General features: G+C 59.9%; 7 protein-coding genes across 7 annotated transcripts; 4 read left to right on the top strand and 3 right to left on the bottom strand.

The window, feature by feature from the left end:
- Window positions 1–359: 359 nt before the first annotated feature.
- VTJ83DRAFT_6085 (uncharacterized protein) lies at window positions 360–1,879 on the top strand (the record flags this gene model as incomplete). Its single annotated transcript, XM_071012757.1, has 5 exons — window positions 360–563; window positions 656–1,028; window positions 1,127–1,244; window positions 1,322–1,380; window positions 1,503–1,879. 5 exons carry the CDS (start codon window positions 360–362, stop codon window positions 1,877–1,879), a joined length of 1,131 nt encoding a protein of 376 aa, XP_070865460.1.
- A 2,599-nt stretch (window positions 1,880–4,478) lies between these two features.
- Window positions 4,479–6,178, top strand: VTJ83DRAFT_6084 (uncharacterized protein; the record flags this gene model as incomplete). The annotated part of the gene is made up of 3 exons (XM_071012756.1): window positions 4,479–4,785; window positions 4,862–5,234; window positions 5,308–6,178. 3 exons carry the CDS (start codon window positions 4,479–4,481, stop codon window positions 6,176–6,178), a joined length of 1,551 nt encoding a protein of 516 aa, XP_070865459.1.
- Window positions 6,179–6,933: 755 nt separating this feature from the next.
- VTJ83DRAFT_6083 (uncharacterized protein) lies at window positions 6,934–7,503 on the top strand (the record flags this gene model as incomplete). Its single annotated transcript, XM_071012755.1, has 2 exons — window positions 6,934–7,248; window positions 7,417–7,503. 2 exons carry the CDS (start codon window positions 6,934–6,936, stop codon window positions 7,501–7,503), a joined length of 402 nt encoding a protein of 133 aa, XP_070865458.1.
- A 1,327-nt stretch (window positions 7,504–8,830) lies between these two features.
- Window positions 8,831–11,404, top strand: VTJ83DRAFT_6082 (uncharacterized protein; the record flags this gene model as incomplete). The annotated part of the gene is made up of 1 exon (XM_071012754.1): window positions 8,831–11,404. One exon carries the CDS (start codon window positions 8,831–8,833, stop codon window positions 11,402–11,404), a length of 2,574 nt encoding a protein of 857 aa, XP_070865457.1.
- Window positions 11,405–12,089: 685 nt separating this feature from the next.
- On the bottom strand, window positions 12,090–13,886 carry VTJ83DRAFT_6081 (uncharacterized protein; the record flags this gene model as incomplete). The annotated part of the gene is made up of 1 exon (XM_071012753.1): window positions 12,090–13,886. The coding sequence occupies one exon, from the start codon at window positions 13,884–13,886 to the stop codon at window positions 12,090–12,092; it is 1,797 nt and encodes a 598-aa protein (XP_070865456.1).
- A 2,596-nt stretch (window positions 13,887–16,482) lies between these two features.
- VTJ83DRAFT_6080 (uncharacterized protein) lies at window positions 16,483–17,082 on the bottom strand (the record flags this gene model as incomplete). The annotated part of the gene is made up of 1 exon (XM_071012752.1): window positions 16,483–17,082. One exon carries the CDS (start codon window positions 17,080–17,082, stop codon window positions 16,483–16,485), a length of 600 nt encoding a protein of 199 aa, XP_070865455.1.
- Window positions 17,083–18,178: 1,096 nt separating this feature from the next.
- Window positions 18,179–20,783, bottom strand: VTJ83DRAFT_6079 (uncharacterized protein; the record flags this gene model as incomplete). The annotated part of the gene is made up of 2 exons (XM_071012750.1): window positions 18,179–20,607; window positions 20,765–20,783. The coding sequence occupies 2 exons, from the start codon at window positions 20,781–20,783 to the stop codon at window positions 18,179–18,181; spliced, it is 2,448 nt and encodes an 815-aa protein (XP_070865454.1).
- Window positions 20,784–23,373: the final 2,590 nt, after the last annotated feature.

Below are 23,373 nucleotides of genomic sequence, written 5' to 3'. Positions count from 1 at the left end.
GCAGCTGAGAGGGCCCTCTCTCCGCACAGACGCTTGCGTGATAAAATTGAGCGAAGCGCAGCCCTCGCTTCGATGCCCGGTCCAGCTGTCGGGGTCTTTTTGACTTGGTCGGTCCTTCTTCAGCACTCGCGTCCCCTTTGCCTCGGGATCTCATCCACCCAGAAATCGGTATATCTGATCCAAGATATGCTGGGCCGCCGCTCCCCTTTGACGCAGCAACCTTGGGCTGAACCGTGGGGGGGGCTCTGGATCAGCGACGGGGTTGATTTTTTGATTTAAGCTCACGTCGTGCGTTGCCTTTGTATGCCTGCTCGCGATCCGACATCCACCTCCCACGGCATCTACCGTTACAACCGAACATGCGCGGCCCGGCCCAGCCGCTCAGCCGACGCCTTGACGAGCAGCAGGAGCCTCTGCCGGATGTCAACCTAGGCCCGTACCTCAACCGCGTCATCTGGCTGCTGGCGGGGCTGGCGACGTTGTTTCTGGGCCTGAGGGTGTATTGCAAGGTGGTGAGGCGTAAGCCACTGTGGTGGGACGACTACGTTCTCATAGCGAGCTGGGTACGCGGCTGATCCATGCGCGCCGATAGTTGATAATTACATCTACACCGCGGTGTCCCGTCATGGCTCCGTCGCTGACCATCGGTTTCCAGGTCGCTCTCGTCGTCTCCGTCGCCCTCCAAACCGTTGCCACCACCCACGGGCTCGGTCGGCTTTACGGCTACCTGGATGATGGCTCCGTTTCTGCCGTTGCCGTTTATTCCATCGCGGCCGGGTTTGCCTCGATCCTGGCGACGTGCTGGAGCAAGACATCGTTCGCCATCTCCTTGCTGCGGCTCGCGCCCAGCGGCGGAGGCGTGAGGCTGTTTGTGTGGGCCATCATCGTCAGCGTCAACCTCGTTTTTGGCTCCAACGGCCTCATCCAGTGGATCCAGTGCTGGCCCGTGAGAAAGCTGTGGAATTGGGAGATGGCGGGGAGCTGCTACCCGCCGGAGGTTGTTCAAACGTACAACACGTTTGTGGCTGGTGAGTGTCGATGCGTAATTCATCGGGAATTCCCCCCTCCAGACACCAGCACGTCCGTCGCCGCGCGGCCGAGGATGGCTAACTCACCATGCGCGCAGCCTTTTCCGGCAGCATGGACATCATCCTAGCCATCCTGCCATGGAAGATCATCCTGACGGTGGCCATCAACAAGAAGGAAAAGCTGGGCGCGGCGATCGCCATGAGCGTCGGGGTGATGTGAGCTCCTTCAACACCCCGGCCCCCCGCGCCTCGGTGCACGGTGAATCAAGGCTAACGAGGTTCTCGCGAGGCAGCGCCGGCATCATGGCCTTTCTCAAGATTCGAACATTGTACGTGATTGGGAACAGCAACGGTGAGTGTGTTGTTGCGTCTTTGTCCGATCCCCGCCACGAGGCTCGTCCGCGTCGGCCATGCCCAAACCACGAGCCTCCCGGCAACGCCCACGCCACGCTAACCCCGGCCAACCGAACCCAGCCACCACGGTAGACCTGTTCATCTTTGGCACGGCCGAGCCGGCCACCTGCATCATGGCCGCCTCCATCCCTGTTCTCCGCATGCTCATCCCGCGCAAGCCCAGGGACGTCCAGAACGTGTCGTTCATCGAGCTGCCCGAGAAGGGCAGGAAGGGCACATGCTCGGCCGCGGTCGCCTCCCCCTCCTCGTATGTCACGTTTTTGGATCGAAGCAAGCGCTCGAGGCAGAGCGCGGAGGAGCAGCGCTGGGGTAGGAGGATATCGCATCTGGAAGATGCTCAGGGGAGGGAGCTGAGCGAGGGGAGGGAGCTGAGCGAGGGGAGGGAGCTGAGCGAGGGGAGGGAGCTGGGCGAGGGGAGGAGGGCATCGGGATCGTGAGCCCCGGCGCGGTTCTCACGAATGGGAAACAGGAGGCATTTGGCATGGCGAGGGCAATGGCAATGGCGTTGGGGCCTGAAATCGCATTTAAGATACCCAGAATACATCCATCATATCTGTTACTTGTTGAGCGTCGAGAGCCGGGTCTCCTCGAGGTCGGTCACGGGTCGTTCTGCGGGGATCCTGGGGATGGGAACAATTCAACACAGGCTATGGGCGGCTTCTAGTTACCCATGGCCGGCCATGCCCAAACCACAAGAAAGCAGGTGATCCCGTCCGCTCTCCCCCGTACGCTTGTGAGGGCCCGAGGAGTAGTTAGCTGGGTCGGTGACGACCAGCGAATACCGGGTGTTGTATGCTTTTTTTCTTTCTACTTGTTCTAGGATTCTTTTCTTTTCTTTCTGCCTGTAACTTTTTTTCCCCGATTCCTCACGTCCCTCTGTAGCAATAAGCACAGTGTTTGCAAAAAGGGTTTGCGGTCCATTTTGGACAGTCTTCCGTGACGGTGGTGATAAGGTGACTGCTTCTCGTACCGGCGCAGGCTCGGCGGCTTGGTCTTCTTGGCTGCCGGGCGGCCGAAACAACGCCAGTGCCGGGCCGCCAAGCCGGAGACTTTGCGGTTGTAAATAATATGGAAAACTGCTAACGAGTTACTACACAGTATTACAGCAAGCTTGGCATGGGCCTTTCAGGCCATGTCTACGCGCTAGCTGGACGCGATGCAAGGAGTTGAGCATCGCCGAGTTGGCACTGTTTTCAACAGTCCTATCCGAGACGTTTTGCTCCGTGGCTTGCAGGACCGCATTGCATGTTCCGATGGACGAGAGATGCGGTGGAAATCATCTGATCCACCTGGGTGCTCAGAGAGGAAAGCCGGCGGCGGGTGTAAGTGGAGTGTGGGGCGTACTGTAAGAAACGTATGGAAGGCACCTTGCTTTACAATCCCGAATCACGAAACACGATGCCCGGTTGAGGTGGTGGCGCTTCGGCCCGGACGAGCAAAACGCCAACAAACGAAACCTGGAAGCGTGCTTGTCTCGCCTCGAGCTGATCGGCTAAAGTCTCTCGGCAAGGTAATCGAGCGAGAGAGAGAAAAAAAAGTCCAACGGTCCTCTCTCGTCAAATCCCGCCCCCCCTGGCCATGGCCAGTACCTATCTGACAGACAACCCATCGTGGTCTGTCTGAAGGCTGTTATTGGTTCGGTCGGATGCAGTTGTGGGAGTCTGTTGAGGGTGCTGTGCCACCGCTGTTTGAAGGTCTTGACGACACCGACCGTGGCCAGCAAGGTCAGCCAACTGATTGAGATGGCATGAATCGCGGCCTGGATCGGGTCGTAGGTGAAGTCTGGCCATGCTACGGCCCTCGGCCCTCCAGCAATGAAGGGCCCGACGACAAGCTGCATAGTAGTACACTTTGAGCTCCAGCATCACCATGCAGCAAGTCTCCCAATGCCGGTGCCTGTCGGAAGCGGTTCGGTGCGGCATTTCCGCACGAAGCCCATTGACGGCGGCATGGTAAAAAAAAAGAGAAGGGAAAAGGGGAAAAAAAAGCGCGCTACCAGGGTTGCATTCGTCCTTCAGAAGCGGCCCGTCTGCGTGTCGAATGGCCTGCCGTCTCCTGGTCGCACAGCGGCATCACAAGGAATCATCAGCAGATGCGAGCCTGTGCCGTTGGGAGGGCTGAGGGACGTCACCAGGCAGGTCGGGCGCAGGGTGGACCCACGGCCAGGACCCGAAAATTACCACCCAATGTTACGAGGATCGTTAACGTTACCGGGCGCCTCCGTTCTGCATGCAGTCGGACAGCGGAGCGGGGCTTTTGACCATGCTTTTCCAAGAATCACGAAACCAGAAAAAGACGTTGGATAATACCCCTTGATTCCCGAGATGACTCGCTCATCCAAACCTCCCGGTTAGGTACCTACATAGCACCTTGGGTAGGTATCTTTCTGTACGCAGTATGCTTGCCCGCCTTAGGCGATAGGGCCTCCCCCCCCCCACCCCACCCGGCACCCGATGTTTTGACAGGCTGTTGGAGGATCAAAGCGTGAAACACCCATCGGCCGCCCACTGGTGTAGGCTAACTACGTTACCTTACCTACCCCGCTCCGTGTTCCGCCGTGTTCCGTCCCTGCCAGTGCCCCGCCGAGATCCCAGCACCATCAACGGCCGGCCCGCCTCCCAGGTCCAGGGCGCAGCCAAAGGGGAGAGAGCCTGAAGCTCAGGCTCCGGTTGGTTCTGGAATCTTTTTTGTCCCGCTGAAATAACGTCACCGGGGTTTCCATTGCCGTGGTCTCGTCTTCAGCCCGGAATCCCTCCCTATCCACTTTCCTCACTTCCATCCACTTCCACTTCAAGTGTCCCTCACGTCTCCCCCTCCCGGAGGACAAACCGCTTTCATTTCTGCCATCTCGTCCTCGCCGCCCTGCATCCCTGTATCCCTTTGGGATCCCGAGGCTCCCCACCACACACCACAGCACTCGACAGCGACCAGCTGCGAGCCCACCCGGACCGGCGCATCAAGAGCGCACCGAGACGTTGTGAGACAGCCCGTCCCGCCCCTGCGAACCTCGCCATCCACGACGTCAACATCATCACCATGCCGGGCGTCGTCACGGACCACGTCGGCAACTCGGGCCGCCTGCTGCTGATCTCGAACCGCCTCCCCATCACCATCAAGCGCTCCGAAGATGGCCAATACACCTTCTCCATGTCCTCGGGCGGCCTCGTCACCGGCCTCAGCGGCCTCTCCAAGACAACAAGCTTCCAGTGGTACGGCTGGCCAGGCTTGGAGGTGCCCGACGCCGACGCCGGCCCCATGCGCCAGGAGCTCAAGGAAAAGTACAACGCCATCCCCGTGTTCGTCGACGACGAGCTGGCCGATCGCCACTACAACGGCTTTGCGAGTGCGTATTCCTCCTCCTCCCCCAACGTCTGCAGCACGGCCCACGGACTAACCCCCTCCTCCCTCGCGCCCTCCAGACTCGATCCTTTGGCCCCTGTTCCACTACCACCCCGGCGAGATCACCTTTGACGAGTCCGCCTGGGAAGCCTACAAGGAGGTCAACAGGCTGTTCGCCAAGGAGGTGGCCAAGGACGTCCAGGATGGCGACCTCGTCTGGGTTCACGACTACCACCTGATGCTGCTGCCCGAGATGCTGCGCGAGGAGATCGGCGACACCAAAAAGAACATCAAGATCGGCTTCTTCCTGCACACGCCGTTCCCCAGCAGCGAGATCTACCGCATCCTGCCCGTCCGCGAGCAGCTCCTGCTGGGCATCCTCGACTGCGATCTGATCGGCTTCCACACGTACGACTACGCGAGGCACTTTTTGAGCAGCTGCTCCAGGATCCTGTGAGTAGCATGGAGCCATCCACCGACCAAGCCCCCCGGGCCGACGCCGCTAACAACATGCCCCCCCTTCCAGGTCCACCACCACCACGCCCAACGGCGTTGAGTGGAACGGGCGCTTCGTTACGGTCGGCGCGTTCCCCATCGGCATCGACCCGGACAAGTTCGTCGAGGGCCTCAAGAAGGAGTCGGTCCAGAACCGCATCGCCGCGCTCAAGCGCAAGTTCGAGGGCGTCAAGCTCATCGTCGGCGTCGACCGCCTCGACTACATCAAGGGCGTGCCCCAAAAGCTTCACGCCCTCGAGGTGTTCCTGACGGAGCACCCCGAGTGGATCGGCAAGATCGTGCTGGTCCAGGTCGCCGTGCCCAGCCGCCAGGACGTCGAGGAGTACCAAAACCTGCGCGCCGTCGTCAACGAGCTCGTCGGCCGCATCAACGGCCGCTTCGGCACCATCGAGTTCATGCCCATCCACTTCCTGCACCAGAGCGTCAGCTTCGACGAGCTGACGGCCCTCTACGCCGTCAGCGACGTCTGCCTCGTCAGCTCCACCCGCGACGGCATGAACCTCGTCTCGTACGAGTACATCGCCACCCAGCGCGAGCGCCACGGCGTCATGATCCTGTCCGAGTTCACGGGCGCCGCCCAGAGCCTCAACGGCAGCCTCATGGTTAACCCGTGGAACACCGAGGAGCTCGCCAACGCGATCCACGACGCCGTGACCATGTCGCCCGAGCAGCGCGAGGCAAACTACCGCAAGCTCGAGCGCTACGTGTTTAAGCACACGAGCGCCTGGTGGGGCCAGAGCTTCGTGACGGAGCTGACGCGCATCAGCGACGCCGCCGCCGCGGAGGATGCGGCGGGGAAGGCGAAGCCTCTGGAGGGTGAGGCCCCGGCGGATGGGGAGGAGGTGCAGCCGGAGGACAAGGCAGAGGTGGCGGCGGAGTGAGACGTTTAGCGAGAGAAAGAGAGAGAGAGAGAGGCGCACAAGGGCGAGATGTGTTGACGTACGTTCATTGATATCATTTGGCTTTTTTCTTTTTTTTTTTTTTCTTTAGATTTGCGTCATAGGGAGGGCGTCGGGGGAAGGGAGAATCGTTTCTCTGTCGAGAAAACGTTGAAAGGTTGGTTGGTAGGCCTCTCTAGGTGCTGTGCTGTATGAATGAATGACGGCGAAGACGGGAACGGGTTGGCTTCTTTTCCGAACGACCGCTGCAAGCTGCCCATCATGGAATGCAAAAAAAGAAAAAAAAAAAAAAAAAAAAAAAAGAAAAGAAAAGAAAGAAAGAAGACAAAAAAAAAGGGAGGGAATAACCAATTTTTCTGGATCGGTGCAACCGGCTGCTTTTGAATACAGGGGGATAGAAATTCGTTGTCTTTTCTTGTTGACAGTGCATCCCAGCTCGCCTGGAAGAGCCGCGTCGGTGTGTTTCAGTGCATTTTCAAGGCTCTGCGCAAACATCCAAGTAATTAGTTCTTGGCCTGGTAATTACTTCTTGACAGCCTGATCAGATGTTACGGTACAGCTGAAGTGAAGCTGGATCATGCCGATTCTTGACGCCATCTTCTGGCGGCGAGAGTCGTCCGTTGACGTCACTTGGTCGACCTCCCGCCATAGTAGTATAATGAATACTAATTACGGCCACCACCCCTCCCCCTAGCTGCTCACAGAAGACTTTTTGTCTTGTTTACCCATCGTGGACCATGAAGGACTTCTTATGTTTGGCAAAACAAGGAAAGAATCTCCAGCTAGAGAGAATCGACAGCACCATCAACAACACAATTCACTCGCACCACGTTACAATACGCAAAGCATCGTCGAGTAATTTTCATTGTTTGCCCAGCTTTTGGCGGGACACGACCATGTCGGGCACGCTCAGAGACAAAAACGGCGAGCCCATCAACGTGGGCGATCACGTCTTCTCCCGTGCCCGCAGCGGCGCCCACGAGGGCGACGTCGACAAGATCGTCACGTCCAAAGAAGAGGCGGAGAAGGAAGGGGTGAAACACCCGCCCAAGGTTGGTTTTATTACCGTCGTCTTGCTTTGCCTGGCGCCTACCTAGGTACCTTGGTCCTCCTTGTCGGCAGCAAGAGTAGACGGCGGGAACGCCTGGAGGAACCCGGGAATGGCTCTATGAGAAGTCCACGTGCCTGACGCCTCGTTGCTCTTACGATGCAATACCTAGGTCTTGTTCACGGACCAGCACGGCCACCATGTCCAGCACAACCCGGAGGCGCTGCAGCATGGCGAGTTCAAGAAGACAAAGACTTGATCGGCGGGAGAGAGGGGGTTGGGTGATGGAAGATGACGGGCGGGAGGACGCTGGGGGAGCGGTGGCCTGTCTGGATTTGAATGTGCTCCAAGGATGTTAGGAAGGTCTGCTGTACTCGTCTATGAAGTATTCGTCTTCCAAGGCAATACTGTGTAACTACCTGGTTCGGTAATAATGAGTTACTAACTAGCCCAAGCAACTACCGAGCCTACTGTACGGGTGGCGTAAACCGACCAGAGCCAAGAAGAAACTAGTAAGCCATTTCCTGACTTCATTCATGGATTTGAAGATGTTCTGCTTCGTCGTTGCCAGCATGCACCCCTTCGGATGGCGGAATTCAGACAGAGTCATTGCCATGCACGTATTTCCCTCTGTTTTTAACTCCATGCCCAGCAGAGCCCGTGGAGTCTGTTCATAAGCAGCCTCGAGCCGGCCCTGAATTGCCAAGCCCTTTGACATAGCGTGCGTGTAACTCGATGTATTAAGGGTTGGAGCACCCGGCACGGTTCACCCGTTGATTCGTCTTCATATGTGAAGTGAAGAGCTGCAAGAAAGATCCATAACCCCATTTACCCACGGTAGCAGTACCAAAGACCGAACCTCTGGGCCGGACATCATCAGCGACGGGCCTTTGTGTAGCACGTTGTACCGGCTCCCGGATGGGTAATCTCGGAATAGACGAGGCGCGCAGGGCGTGGCATCATGCCTTGCCGAGGCTCGCTCGACCGCTAGCATCCTGAGCTTCTAGACGCCCCGCCAGAGGGTCGTGACCGACCAGGAAGATGGGATGGCCGTTAGCGAAGCTCGCCATGGAGATCCACCACTCGCCTGCCTCACGCACGAGACACGACCTCGCTCCCAAGCACCACAGGAGGTAGGCAAGCAGGGAACACGGGTGCCCAGCCCGGCCCGGTGAAAGGGAGTCCCATCCCGGCGACGGCGGGTTCTTGGGCGGCCCATCCCCGCAAGCCCACGCCCGACGTTTCTAGGCTTCTCGGGTGCATCGGCGCGATGTGAGCGGTGGAAAAAAGAGCATCAGGGAAGCATTGGCGAAGGGACGAGGCCGACGTCACATTTAGGATAAATTAACCCTGTGGAAACGACGCGGCTTGGCAAGCCGAGACGACAGGGGGAATGCAACCGTCAGCCCGGCTTTCTATCCCTTGTGAGGGCTCGGAACATGGCGGATACATGCGTAGAACGGGCGTAGCGTGGCCGAGGAAGCAGCATTTATACCGGCGACGGGATCCCACGCCGCGGCCATGGATCCAGGACCGCCAGCACCGCCGTTCCTCCCGCCGCAGACCGGGACCAACAAGACACCACCATGCGGAGCCTTCTGCTGCTCGCGGCCACCGGCTTCGCCGCCGCCGAGGACGGCCTCGCCGGCTGGCTGAGGTACGCCCGCGTCGACAACGACCGGTCCTGCCTCGCCAGGCTTCCGAGCTCCATCGTCACGCTCAACGCCACCCAGGGCCTGCCGGTCCACACGGCCGGGCAGGAGCTCGCCCAGGGCATCCAGGGCTTCTTCGGCAAGAAGCTCAGCATCGACGAGCGCGATGAGCGCGGCAGGCCCAAGAACAACCGGCCCGCCAAGGGCGGCAAGGCCGTCACGGTGGGCACGGTGGCGGCCTACAGGGCCAGCCACCCGCGCGAGGCCGCCAGGCTCCCCGAGCTGGGCGACGACGGCTTCTACCTCAGCGTGTCGCGCGGGAGCGCTCTCATCCTGGGCCAGAACGAGCGGGGCGCCCTGTACGGCGCGTTCCGGTGGCTGGCGCTTCTCGGGCAGGGCAACTGCTCCGACGTGACGCTGGCGTCGACGCCCGACGCCTCGATCCGCTGGGTCAACCAGTGGGACAACCTCCAGGACGGCGGCACGCACGGCAGCGTCGAGCGCGGCTACGGCGGCGACTCCATCTTCTTCTGGGACGGCGAGGTGCGCCCCGACCAGACCCGCGCCGGCCAGTACGCCCGGCTGCTCGCGTCCATCGGCCTCAACGCCGTGGTGGTCAACAACGTCAACGCGGACCCGCGCACGCTGACGCCCGAGCTGATGGACGGCCTGGCGCGCATCGCCGACCAGTTCCGGCCGTACGGCGTGCAGCTCGCGCTGGCGCTCAACTTTGCCTCGCCGCAGACGCTCGGCGGGCTGCCGACCTTTGACCCGCTCGAGCCCAGCGTCCAGGCGTGGTGGGACGAGGCCACCAACGAGCTGTACCGCCGCATCCCCGACATGGCGGGCTACCTCGTCAAGGCCAACTCGGAGGGCCAGCCGGGCCCCATGACGTACAACCGCACGCTCGCCGACGGCGCCAACATGTTTGCGCGCTCGCTCAAGCCGCACGGCGGCATCATCCTGTTCCGCGCCTTCGTCTACAACCACCAGACGCTCAACCAGACGCTCGACTGGAAGGCCGACCGCGCCCGCGCCGCCGTCGACTACTTTGACGGCCTCGACGACGACTTCCTCGACAACGTCGTCGTCCAGATCAAGTACGGCCCCATCGACTTCCAGGTGCGCGAGCCCGTGTCGCCCCTGTTTGCGCACCTCGTCAAGACGGCCACCGCCATCGAGCTGCAGATCACCCAGGAGTACCTCGGCCAGCAGGCCCATCTCGTCTACCTCGCGCCCATGTGGAAGGAGCTGCTCGACTTTGACCTGCGCGTCGACGGCCGCGAGTCGCGCACCCGCGACATCATCAGCGGCAAGCGCTTCGGCCGCCGGCTGGGCGGCTACGCCGGCGTCGTCAACGTCGGCACCAACACCACCTGGCTCGGCAGCCACCTCGCCATGTCCAACCTGTACGCCTACGGCCGCCTGGCCTGGGACCCCGACGTCACGTCCGAGGGCGTGCTGCGCGAGTGGATCGCCCTGACCTTTAGCGACGACCGCCGCGTCGTCGACGTCATCACGCACATGTCGATGGTGTCGTGGCCCGCCTACGAAAACTACACGGGCAACCTCGGCGTGCAGACGCTGACCGACATCCTGCTCGGCCACTACGGGCCCAACCCGGCGTCCCAGGACGGCAACCCCTGGGGCCAGTGGACGCGCGCCGACGGCGACTCGATCGGCATGGACCGCACCGTGTGGAACGGCACGGGCTTCGCCGGCCAGTACCCGCCCGAGGTGGCCGCCCGGTACGAGCGCATCGAGACGACCCCGGACAACCTGCTGCTGTGGTTCCACCACGTGCCCTACACGCACGTGCTCAAGTCGGGCAAGACGGTGATCCAGCACTTTTACGACGCGCACTACGCCGGCGCCGCCGTCGCGCAGACCTTGCCCGCGCTGTGGAAGTCGCTGCGCGGGCGCCGCGGCATCGACAGGGAGCGCTACGAGCACGTGCTGTTCCGCCTCGAGTACCAGGCCGGGCACGCCCTCGTGTGGCGCGACAGCATCAACAACTTTTACTTCAACAAGTCGTCCATCCCCGACGAGCTGGGCCGCGTCGGCCGCCACCCCTACCGCATCGAGGCCGAGGCCATGACGCTCGACGGCTACGTGCCCTACGCCGTGTCGCCCTTCGAGGCCGCCTCGGGCACCCGCTGCATCGTCACCCGCACCAACTCGACCCGCGCCACCGCCTCCACCGTCCTCCGCAACGTCAAGACGGGCGTCTACGACGTGGCCGTCAACTACTACGACATGGCCCACGGCAACTCCACCTGGGAGCTCTACGTCGGCAGCCAAAGGATCGGCAGGTGGAAGGGAGATCACGAGTACATCCTCGGCAAGGCGCCGTCGCCCTACATTGACGGCCAGACGGCGACGAGGATCACGTTTAGGGACGTCAGGATTCGCAAGGGAGATGTCCTGAAGGTGGTGGGAACCCCCGACGGCGAGGAGCCCGCGCCCGTGGATTACGTGTCGATTCTGCCCAAGGGTATCGTTGATTAAGCCGGGAATGGCGACTTGTTTAGGGGGTTGGCGTCTTTTTTGGCATTTGTATTAGGCATTCTCGAATCCATATCATGTCACGAAGCTGCTTGACCGTGTTGTGGCTGGATATCTGGTGGCGTGACTGGCCTGGAGCTTCTTTGTCGGAAACGTGGAAGAAGATGGCCATAGTTGACCGCTATTTGAAACGATGTTAGCTCCTCACTCTACGCCTTGCTCCGGTGCCAGTTGTACGTGTCCCCATTCATGTACACACCACACTTTCCTCATCAGCGACGAAACTCCATATCCAAGCAAGGAATTCATTAGCCCAACGAAGGTGGTGGTGTAAAGTCTAAGACCTAAAACCGTTGTGTATGCCTAAGAGAACCTGAAAAGAAAAAGAACAAGAGACAAAAAAGAAAAACGAAAACGAAAACATGTGCGCTGAGCACGGGATATATATGGGATATCTCAGTCGAGTCATTCATGGCGTCATGCTCCCTTTCCCGCTAAGCGCAACCCGTAAGCTTCCCATCCTGCGAATGCTTCCAATCCCCCTATTAAGTATATTCCTACATCAGCTGTCCGATCTGGAAAAAGAAAAAAAAATGGGAATACACGTCAAATGACGAAGCCAAACATCAGGGTGGGGTAGTGTTACACCCCGCCAACAACCCAAATCACTCATCACCACGATGATAACTCACCCCTTCACACCAACCTCTTTTGCGCCTCCCGCGGCCCTCTCCCGCTCAAGCAACCCGCTAATCTTCCTCTTGAGCCCCATCCGCTGCAGCAGCGTCGAGTGCGTCTTCTTGCTTCCGTTGCTCGCCGTGCTGGCCTCAGCATCTGACTGACAGCTCGGCGAGATGAGCGACACGGGCAGCGCGCAAGGGGGCAGCCTATGACCCGGAGCGGCATTGGCCAGGTTCAAGGGCGCCGGGCGTGGCTTCTTGTCTGGCGACTCCCGGCCGTCTGTCGAGGGCCGGGCGTGTTCCTGAGCCGCGGCTGTCGGGCTCTGCTCCTGGTTTTGACCCCGTTCCAGACTCTGCTGCGTCTGCTGCTGGGTTTGTTGCTGCTGCTGTTGCTGCTGTTGCTGTTGCGCCTGCTCCCGCACGAGTTGCGGCGGCGCCTTCTGGAGCGTGTTCCGCCCGTTCTTGCTATGTCCGCTCAAATACCCGCTATCCACCGATGCCCTGGCCGTCGTGGGGAGGTTCGACGACGATTCCCTCGCGGCTTGCGGCGCATTCCCCAGAGCGGCATCGACGCTGCGCTTGCGGCCCTCCGAGATCTCCGTGTCGGGCGGCGTCGCCGTCGGAGCGGAGTGGTGCTCGCGCTGATACTTGTCCAAGGGCTTGGGGATCTTGAGGCTGTTGAGCTGAGGCCGGTTGGCGGACCGAGAGCGACGAGACGGGTAGTGGAGGGCTCCTGCCGCCGTGGGCTCTGGGGGTGGTGAGCGCGTGGGTGCTGGACCGGGTTGAGGCGGCAGCGACCTGGGGCTGAGGGGGGGTTCTGAGTGGAGGTCATCGGTGGCAACGTCTTCGTCAATGCGGCGCATGGACGTGTCGACGCTGCGGTCCCCGATGGAGCGAGTGGGCCTCCGGCCGCGGCGGCCGGGCGAGCTGAACGGTAGGGCAGGGTCGTGATCCGGGGAGCTGTCGCTCGTGGGGGAGACGACCCAGCTTCTTGGGGATGGCAGGGGCGGGAGATCGGCGTCTTTCAGGAGAGCGTCGCTCTGGGCGCGGCGGATGCTGGCGCGGTGGTGCATGTCCGGCGACGATGGAAGGCCAACGACGGTCGGGGCGCGAGGAGCATCCGTTGGCGATTGCAGGTGCGTGGTGGACGCGTTCGACGCTCTCCTCGAGTCTCTCCGATCCTCGGGCTGCGTCTTGAGCGGCAAGGAGGTCTCGCTCCGGCCGTATCGCATGGACAAGGGCGGTACGGGAGGGATTCGGTCCAGGTCTTCGGAGGTTGCGCGGCGGTGCGACCTGGTCCGGGACGGCTTCCTGCCGGACTCGCCGCGTTCGCTTTCGGCCTGGCGGCTGGCCTTCCGGGCGCGGCGGGCACGGTTTTCGCGGGAGTTGGTCTCCGAGTCGGAAGAGTCGTGGGCCGCCTCGTGTCTGGAGCTCTCCCTCCGCACCTCCTTGACCTCCTTGTGCGCGGCTTCGTCGGCCGCCCTGCTCGAGTCCCGGCGGGGGCCCCTGCCCCTGGAGACCCCGGAGCGTCGGGTGGTGCTCCGAGGACGGCGCTTCTCTTCGTCCTCCTCATGGTGGCGCGGGCTGGCGGCTTCGAGGATGTACTGCTGGACGGCCACGGGGCCGTGCAGCGGGCAGGCCAGGACGTTTCCGGATATCTGGGGGATCTGCTCAAGGCGGGTTGAGGCCTCGAGCGAGCAGTAGCGGCCGCTCTCAGCGGCCATGCCGCACTTGATCCATTGGATGAAGTAGTGCTGCTCGCCGTCGGCACAGCCCTTGTAGGGCGTGTAGTCGTAGTTGCACATTGCGGGTGGCGAGTCTGCGTCCACTGGCCGTGCACGGGAAAGAGACGGACGGACAAGACGGCAATGTTATGTCTCTCTGGCCGACGAAGTGACGGTCAAAGATGATGTGCGGTGTGCAACATGGTCGACGAGCAGGCAAGCAGGGGGGGTTGGGCTGGCCCAGTCCGGAGGCCAGCGGGTGTAAGCGACCCTTATACTGGAGGAGGTTGGAGTGCCGATCTCCGGTTGCAGTGCTTCCGCCGCTGCCATTCTCGCGACTTCGCGCCTTTTGCAGATGGCTCGCAGCTCGGCGAGGCGGAGAGTCGCGCCATGGCTCCACGGCTCCACGGCCCCCAGCGGTGAAGGATGTGTGATGAAGCCATTGTTGAAGATTATGGTCACGCAGCTAGCAGCCTTGGCCCAAGCCGAACTCTCATGGAGGTGCCCTCTTCGCCGGCACGGTTCGCTGTCGGCCGTGGGAGATGCTGAACGCTGGATCTCCATGCTGTTCGTCCCCCCGCACGTATCCTCCCATGTCCCGGTGGTGGAACGTAAAAATAGCACCTCCTCAAGGTATATCACGTCTTCGTGCGCTCTTATTGGCGGTTTCCCCGGCCGGGGCCGTGTCGATTTGGCCCGATCTGGCGTGGCTTGCCCGGCGCCGGGGTGTCCTCCCGGTCGTCAAACTGCCCGCATCGGCTCAGATTGGCTTGGCGCAGCCGAGCTACCAGGGGTCAAGGTGCATGTCGGCGCTTAGAAGGGTTGGCATGTGCGTGATGTCGTGACGGGCAGAATTGAGGACGGCTGCTGGCTTTGCTTGGAAAAACGACGCAAAGACTCGGTCGATCATGGATCCGAGCCCATTCCGTCCATTCGTCAGGTCACTTTTTCGGCAATGCAACAGCCGACAAAAAGTGACTGACTCGTGCACGAAGCCATTCGCGAATTGATCATTGGCTCGGCGTCCTGGGCTCATGGGCAGCTTGGTTCTGCATGGTTTGAGCGTTATCAAGGCCTTCCCTGGCGGCGCAGCGATAGACCAGTCAGTGAGGAAGCGGCCGTATTCAGCTTTAGCTTCGCGTTGGGATTTGGGCTTGCGCTGGTTTTGGGAACAGGAGCGGTTCTATTGGTGGCCATGACGCCGAGGTTGAAACGAATCAAGAGAAGGGGGGAGATAGAAAAAGAGAGAAGAAAGAGTGTATGTTATCGTGGCATTTGTTGCGTGCAAGTGTGTCTTCCTGCTCTGGTCTCAACCTGGAAGTTCCCCCTCAGGTTTGTGCTTTCCCTCCGCTTTGACCAAGAGGCTCCACCTTCCCTTTCTTCCAACTTGTTGTCCATCCGATGACGCTATCATGCTTCCTCCTCCGGCAAGTCCAAACCTACCCTGTCTGAGTGTTCTTCCTGGCAAACAAACCCCCTGAGAAGGAACAAACGGGCACCGCCGAGGAGTTCGTGCCTGGAGGGAGGCGGTGCCACTAGGCCAGCCACTTTCTTCCTACCTGGTACCACAACAAGTCCCTAAGTGCCCTGGTGTCTCACAGCAGCGTAACGGTTGGGAAAAGGCTGAGGTTCACAGCAGAAGCCTCAACTGCCCACGCCCAAAAGCCATGCTTCTGGAACGGCCAATGGAATTCAAAGTTCGCCACACCCACCAAGGGTGCTGTGTGTGTGTGTGTGTGTGTGTGTGCCCTCCTGCAGTCGGTCGCATGGCGCCCATGCAAGGTTCCGGCAGTCTGGCTGGCAGTGGAGAGGAGGGGGGGGGATGTTGGTGATAATCATGATTATCCAGCTTCTCGGGGCAGACCACGGACTTTGTCGCGCGCTTCTGCACCACATGTACACACCTCATTCAGGGAACGCACGCTGGCTCAGTATGTAGGTCCCTACACCGTCCTTCTCCGTAGCTCGTGCATCTTGCTGCAGGTTCATGGGACTTCCTGGGAAGCCGACGGGACTTGCAAAGCCCTAGTCAAAGCTGAGCCTCTCATCATGCTCACCCTTTCCACGCTACTGCACCCCTACTATCCGCGCGTCTACAACCGCATGGGTCAGCCGCAAGCCTTGTGCACAGTTGCCTCGACCGTGGACAATCTCTGGCACGCGGATGCCTCTGCAGGAATCCAAGGATGGTGTACCACTTACAACACAGCCGCCGTCATCTTTGACGTGGCGGTACTCTCCTCTGAGAAAAGGGGGCAGGAAGTGCGTGAGCTAGCCTTGAAAATGTTGCACAGTTCTAACGTTCGTCGCCACGTCAACGGGCCCCTGTCGTGCTGTTGGGACATCCCAGCAGGCAGATCAAGGAGGTTTGTACCAGCCTCGTTCACCCAGGCGCAATCCGTTAGAATCAACATAATCATTAGGGGAACAGCGTGCAGATGCGATATGTGATGGGTGATTGACTATTGCCGACTCCTCCGATAGATTCCGTAGACTCTGTACAATCAATGTAGGCTTTTTGAAATTCCAAGTAATCAGTCGATGATAATTCATTAATGCTTCAAACATGCTCGGGTCGATACGTTCGACATGAGAACCGAGGAAGCATCCCTCCATGCGCACCTTCACCATCCCCACCACATAAACGAACCAGCTGCATCAGGCCCGGAATCAATTATCAGTACCTCTCCCGCGACAGGCTCCTCGACCTCCTCCTCCCCTCCCCCGACAGCCGAGAGGAGGAATAGTACGCGGCCGGCGGGGGGGACACCGCATACCCCACCGTCTTCTCCTCCTCCTGCTGATCCACCACCACGACGCGCCTCGGCACCGACGACCCCCGGCTGTGGTGGCGACGATGGCTATGCTGGCTGTGCAGGCGATGGTGGTGGTGATGGTGGTGGTGGTCGTAGTCGTGTTTGTGGCCTCCGCGCGAGGCCGACCGGGATCGAGAACGCCCCCTCGACCGCGACCGGTGCCCGACGGTGGTGGTGCCGTAATAGTAACTGGGCGCAGGCTCGGGCGTGGCGGGGCGGGTCTGGCGCCGGAGAGCCCAGGAGAAGAGCCAGCAGAGGAGGAGGAACCCGACGATACTGCCGATGACGATGCCTGCTATTGCTCCGCCGTCAAGGGTGCTTCGGGCCGGCGGTACGGTCGTGTTGGAATTGACGATGACGGTTGTGGTTGGGGTGAGGGTGAGGGTGATCGTGGGTGTGGGTTGTTGTCTCGCCAGGAGGTCGACATGCCCCTCCGGAGCGGCGGTGGGGGTCGGTGCCATGGTGAGGGAGACGCTGCCGTTTCGCTTTGCCCGGTGGTCTGTCACGGAGAGTGGGTGGCGGCTCAAGTCGGGATGGGAATGTATGCAGCGTGGATATCAAGTACTAGGAAACGATCGCCGGCGTACAAGAAGAAGCTGCTGGTCCTTGCACGGGGTGGCTCATGCGGTGAGCGGACACCGCAAGAAGGGGTTATCGAGAACGGCAGGGCTTGGAACACGGCGACAGAGCGACATATAATACAATCCCATCAGAAGGTTGAGTTCATCTGGTCAACCGGGGAAGGCTGGAGCAGCGCTGCAGAGCGCGTCGACGTCATGCGACCAGTTCAGATAAAACCTTGGAAGCACCCTAAAGCACTGCGTACCTTACCCCTCAATGCGACATACCAGAGCTCAGCATCGGGATAAAGCAGGTTGACGTCGGCTGCCACATGGCGCATCTTCATGGCCGGTACCTGTCCGCGAGTGACGACATTGATGCAGCGAACAACTCCCCGACACCCTGGATACTGGCCGTCTGTCAGGTATGCTTCTTGGTACTGCAGCTTGCTTCCCGAGCCAACACCCACACCTCGCTCTTTGCGCCAGCTGGGAACCTGGTTTGTTGTTGCGCCGGCGATGCCATGTAGGACGAGGTGGGATGACGTCATGGTGCGTCCGACGGGGCTGGCCGGCGCAACAATACCGAGCCTGACCACACACAATCGCTCGGTACCAGCAGGTTCGCGAACGCCACCACAAGTGGTGAATTTGTGGATGAAGTCTCCAGATTAACTACCTGACCGAGCTATGGGTGGGTGGGTGGGTGGATGAGGAAAGCAGAGCAAGACAGAGAAATCAGACAGCATCGGACAAACCCGGTCAGACCTCGGACTTACACCGAAAGACCCAAAAGAGGCATCGATCGTGACCTCGTCACCTCACAGCCCACCACAACCTTTAGCAACCAAGCAAACTCGACCGCACCAAAGAAAAAGAAAAAAAACAAACGCCCGAAGGAAACGGTAACGAAGTACCATTCGCACTGTTGCCGAAGGCTCACTAGAACGCCACATTGTCCCCAAGGCCTACCTCCAATCATCACCAGCGCCCCGGTCTAAAACGCCTCCCTCACAACATCAGCCCTCCCCAACCTGCTCCTCGCCGGCGTTCCAATCCGCCCCGAGCCCCTCCGCCCGGCAAAGTCGCCCGTGATGCTCTCTCGCGTGGGCCTCTTGAGCTTGGTGTGGCTGATCATGTTGACTTCGTGCGGCAGCGCCACAATCACATTCTTGTCCGTGCCAAACTTGAAGTCGTCCGCCTTGACATCATCCGTGTACCGCTTGATGAGGTACGGAGCCTTTCTTCCGGCAAGCACCTTCTTAAGGCTCCACTCGATGATGTACGGCCCGGACGCGGTGATGATGCTCGTCTCGGTGGTGCCCTCGCCCGTGTTGAACTTGGCCGGCGTGAAGCTCACGCCCTTTCCGGTTTCGTAGGCAAACTGGGCAACGTGCTCGGGCGTGAGGGCCAGGCGGCGGGGCTGGGGCTTGGAATCGGCCGCGAAGGACTTTTCGAACCCCAGCTTGCCCTCGTTCTTGCCCGACTTTTGCAGCGCGTCGATGAGGAGGAGGTACGTGCGGCAGGTGGCCAGCACCCACCGGCCGTCGGCCGAGACGTCGAGGCCGATGATGGGCTCTCCGAGAGCGGGGATGTGGGTCTTGGCGTTGATGCCGAGGCGGTCGAAGAGGCGGATGTCGCCCTTGTTGGACGCCACGGCGATGTATCCCTTTTCCGTGGTTGCAAGCGCCGAAAAGTCGTTCTTGCTCACGTACTGCTTGAGCTGGGAGTCGACAAGCTTGCTGCCTGAGAGACGGGGGTCCACGCGGTAGAGGGCGTTGCGGCTGATGCCGAGGAACGTCGGCTCGTGCGTCATTTGCGCGAACTTGTTCTCGGGCGCGAAGGTGACGACGGGGATGTCTTCGTGGATCGTCCACTCGTCAACCACCTTGCCGTACTCGAGGTCCATGCGGTACAGCTTGTGCGGGTCCGAGTCCTTCTGCAGGATAAGGTTGCGATCCTCGTTATGGAGCATGACCTTCTTGGGGGAGAACAGCTCGCCCTTGGGAGTCTCCACCTTGGAAATGTTGGTGCTGAACTCGAGGTGGTTGTTGGGGGTGTGCTTGAAGACGCCGATCTTGGAACCGCGAACGACAAAGGACCGGTCGTGTTTGTAGCCCACGGCGAGCATCTTGTTGACGTCCTTGTCCTTGGGCTTGAACTCGGCGTCGTCCTCCTCTTCGTCGCTGTCGTAGCGCTCGCTCTGCGCCCGGTCGTCCTCGGGCTCCTCCTCTTCTTCCGACTCGTCCTCTTCGTGCTCTTCCTGCTCTTCCTGCTGCGGCTGCTCGCTGTCCTCCATGGTCAAGTCGTTGAAGGCGTCCGTGATGTAGTCGCGGTCTTGATCCTTGACCTTGGTCCACTTGACCTCGTTGAGCTGCTCCCAGAGGGCCTGCAGGAGGCCTTCCTGGAAGCGTTCGAGGGTGGCTTGGTCCTTGAAGCGAAGAAGCCACGAGTACGCCGAACCGTCCTCGGTGAACTGGTTGAAGATGAACGACAAGAACTCGAAGTTGAAGACGGGGTTGATGTCGGCAACCACCGGGATCCCCAGCCACTCCCGATCGGCGCTCTTCACCTCCAGCCAGTACTGCCAGTCCCCGACCTCAGACACGGTCGCGGTAACCGAGGCGTCTTGCTGAACGAAGGTGCCGGACGGGAAGTCGAAGAAATGCAGCTCGGCGACCTCGGCCGCCAAGATCTCCCGCGCCTCCGGCGCCGCCGGCACCGCTGGCGGCTTGATGCTCCGCTCCTTGGGCGCCTTGATCGGCGTCTGCGGGCTCTCGGCCTTCTGCAGCTTCGCGCTCATGTTGGATTCGGGCTTCGTCAGGACCACGGAGTCGGATGGCTCGATGAGCTTGGAGCGGGTCGGGCTGTGAATCGGGCTCGCTTGGGGGATCGGCTGTTCGTCGTCGAACTCAAACTGGGCGAGGTCCTCGTCTGAAGCGGTGGTGTGGGGTTTCCGGTACTTCCTCTCGTACTGGCACTGTCGGGAAATCTTGGCAAACTGGCTGATCTGCGCGGCCGAGATGGCGGGGTCGCAGACGAACTCGTAAACGTCACCCGTGTCGCCGCTTAGGTCGCGCCAGGCAAGGACCTTGTCGCTACCCTCGCGGTTCTCGACGCGGAAATGGAGGGCTTCGTCGAGGAGGAAGGTCCGTTCGTCGCGCTCGCCGACAAGAATATCGGCGTCCGTCTCTCCGTCGGCCCCCTCCTCTTCGGCAAGAAGCTCGGCCTCGCCCTCCTCAAACACCCGCTGCACGACAAGCTGGTACTGGAAGTCTTGTGCGGTGCGCCGGATTTGCGCCGAGGCGTCCTTGAAAATGAGCTCCGAATATCCTTTCGGCGAGAGGGGCCGAACGAGGTAGAGTTGACCCTGCGGGAGGTCGATGAGGGTCTCCTTGTTGCTGGTGCCAAACAGCAGCTTGCCGACTGGAGTATCGTCAGTGGATTGAACAAGGAAAAAAAAAAAAGGAAAGAAAAGAAAAGAATCGATTTGGTCGTCGCCGGGATCACGCAGCAGAGACCAGAGGCGATCGAGAAGGTGGTGTGGAAAAGTCGGGGCTATAAGGTGCGGGGCAGAGCCTACCGTTCCTGAGAACGAACATGGTGCTCTATGGGCAAAGTAAACAACGCTACCGGAGGCTCTTTTCAGCGGGGAAAAAGCAGCTGTCGATGCGCCGCGATGGCGGATGTTTGCGGAAAAAGAAGACAAAAGTCGCGGAAGCAAGATGCCGGTCCGAGTTGTATTCCCCACGACGGGACGGCAAGCAGCAGACCCGACAGGCTCCCAGGCCTTTGGCTTTGTACGACTCCAAGAGGAGAGGCTGTCGTCATAACAAAAACCCAAACGCAAATGGCCGGGCGATGAAACGGAGGGGAACAGGTCCATGCGGCGGAGCGGGACCTAGCCAATGAAGAGAGGGGAAGTGAGGCTGAAAGGTGGGGCTTCATGCGCCACAGCCAGGCAGAGATGGGCAGCGGCAGAGGTGATGACTCATCATGGGAAAAATCACATGGGCAAGGTAATGAATAATTATCTACTGCGTACTATATGCAGCTCACTGCACGCCTGTTAGAAGACGATGCATAAGAGCTCAGGTTCTTCTCAACTTCACAAACCAAAAAGTGGCATTCTTACCCTGCACAGGCGCCCTTGGTGGCTGGAGGATACGAGTATTTCCACTCATTAGAGTGACTATTGTACTGTGCTCCCTCGGTCTGGCCTCTGTGGCATTGGGCAGACAGCCCACCCTCTGTGCAACATTTTTGAAGCTAGGCGAACACGATGGGCCGTCTGGCACCAGAAACTGTCCATATTATCGTGACAAATCCCATATCCCCAAGGCGCATTGCGGCGCGGATCGTGTATGACAGATACGGAGTCGAGTAGCCGATGGTGCTTTTGGCCGCCCGTGGAGGTTCAAGCCCTCCCTGAGCCGCTGGGAGGTATCATAGTTCGTAGCCTGGGCTTAAAAAGTTGCACAACTATCCGCTGCTGGGTAGCGCTCCGGCCTACTACTTCCACGTTCGCTGAGACGTCGCGTTCAAGGCACAGAGAAGCCGCCCCAGCAGGTCTTCAACGTGGCACTCATCAGAATCAAGCCTTTCAAGACTCTGCATCCGTTGACCTTCTACCAGCCGGAGAGCAGCGCAGGGCTCTCTGGAGGTGTACTGAATGGGCAAACTACAAGCCATCCCCTCCAGAGCCTTCGCCGTCTCCGTCACCGCCTGGATCTCGTCCGGGCTCAAGGAGCAATGCCGCTCCCGCTGGTTCTCGCCCTGCTTCGAGGGGCGGCGCAACCCCGGCTGGCTCCCGCCCGGAGTCGGAGGGGCAGCGGCAGCTGAGCCCATCCAGGGAGGCTGGCAGCATTCTCAACAGAACCGTACTCACATCCCCTGAACAGTGCTACGATACCGTTTGTCGTGAGTAACAACGCTGTGTTTATCTAGCGGATAACGGGTGGTCGGCTGGCGGACCAGACTAATGTGATGTGTCTTTGTATGTACAGCGATGTCTGCGAGCTGGTTGCACAAACTTCGCGGAAGCTTGACCTGGCCTCACCATAACCGGATGGTTATGGGTTGTTCGGGACAGGGCATTTAGACATGGACGAAAATGGGGCAACACAAATAGCAATTATGTTGCTGAAGAATGTTCATCGTCGGAAGAACCCAGAAAAAGCAACAACCAGGGGCCTTGTCAGGGACTCTGATTCGTGGCTGACAACGTCTTCCTGAGACAAAAAGTCGATAGTAGCCTTGAAACCTAGACATCTCTGTAAAACGGACTGTGGCGCCATGAAGGGTTGGCCCTCTAGAGCGGCCAACGTCAACTTGCCAGGCTGGTACCATGGAAGAACCATAATGCAACATCACAGCTAGGACATGATCAAATCACACCTTATCTCCTCATCCTGGATTCCGGTCAAAGCAAGCGCGCCATCACCAACTTTCCTGGACCGCCGGGCGTCCCTCCTCCACGAGGCTTTGTATTTTGTGAAATAACTCCGGCCTCACCAAGCCGCAAGTGTCCATGCGAGGAGAAAGGGGCTTCGTCGTGGAGGCACCGGGCGTGTCCCAACATCTTCGAGCGAGATGTGGAGCCTCGGTGGCTAACGAGGAGCAACGTGAGAGAGGGACGAAAAGGTGACACAATATATCAAGTGCGGACAGACCCCAAAGCCCATCACAGGCTAATTTTAGAGGCAGCTAGTCTGCCATTCAGGTCACCAGAGCCTTGTGATTGGCCACTGGACAGCGTTGAGGTCGGAGGAGCGGCATTCACGAGGATCATGGTTTCAACACTTTCAGCGAATACTATGGTGCGCCCAAGGACACCTTGACGCCAAGTCACATGAAAATCAGCTCAGCGTGGCTTGCTGCTTGCTTCGCGCTGTCTCAGGGCACGACGTTTACCACGGCGCCGACTCCATACGCAGTAGGTACGCGGACGCAGGGGCAGCGCCCAGCACATCACAACTTCTCCCAACGCCACGAACGTCACTTTGTTGGCTGAAGGACTGGGCTGCATTAGCGCATAAAAAGCTCCCGAAGCATGACGTGCTGCTCCCGAACCTTGAAGGCGGGGACCTGGTCCAGAACAGGAAAGCTTCTGCAGAAGATTGGCAGCTGAAGCTGGTGTTGCCACTCTTCATCTGAAACATCAATTACCGACAGGCTTCGGGCCGGGGACGG

This window comes from Remersonia thermophila, chromosome 5, assembly GCF_042764415.1.
Source record: "Remersonia thermophila strain ATCC 22073 chromosome 5, whole genome shotgun sequence".
NCBI classification, from domain to species: Eukaryota; Fungi; Ascomycota; class Sordariomycetes; order Sordariales; family Chaetomiaceae; genus Remersonia; species Remersonia thermophila.
The sequence above is the reverse complement of the archived record's forward strand: the minus strand, read 5'-3'. Positions and strand labels throughout refer to the sequence as shown.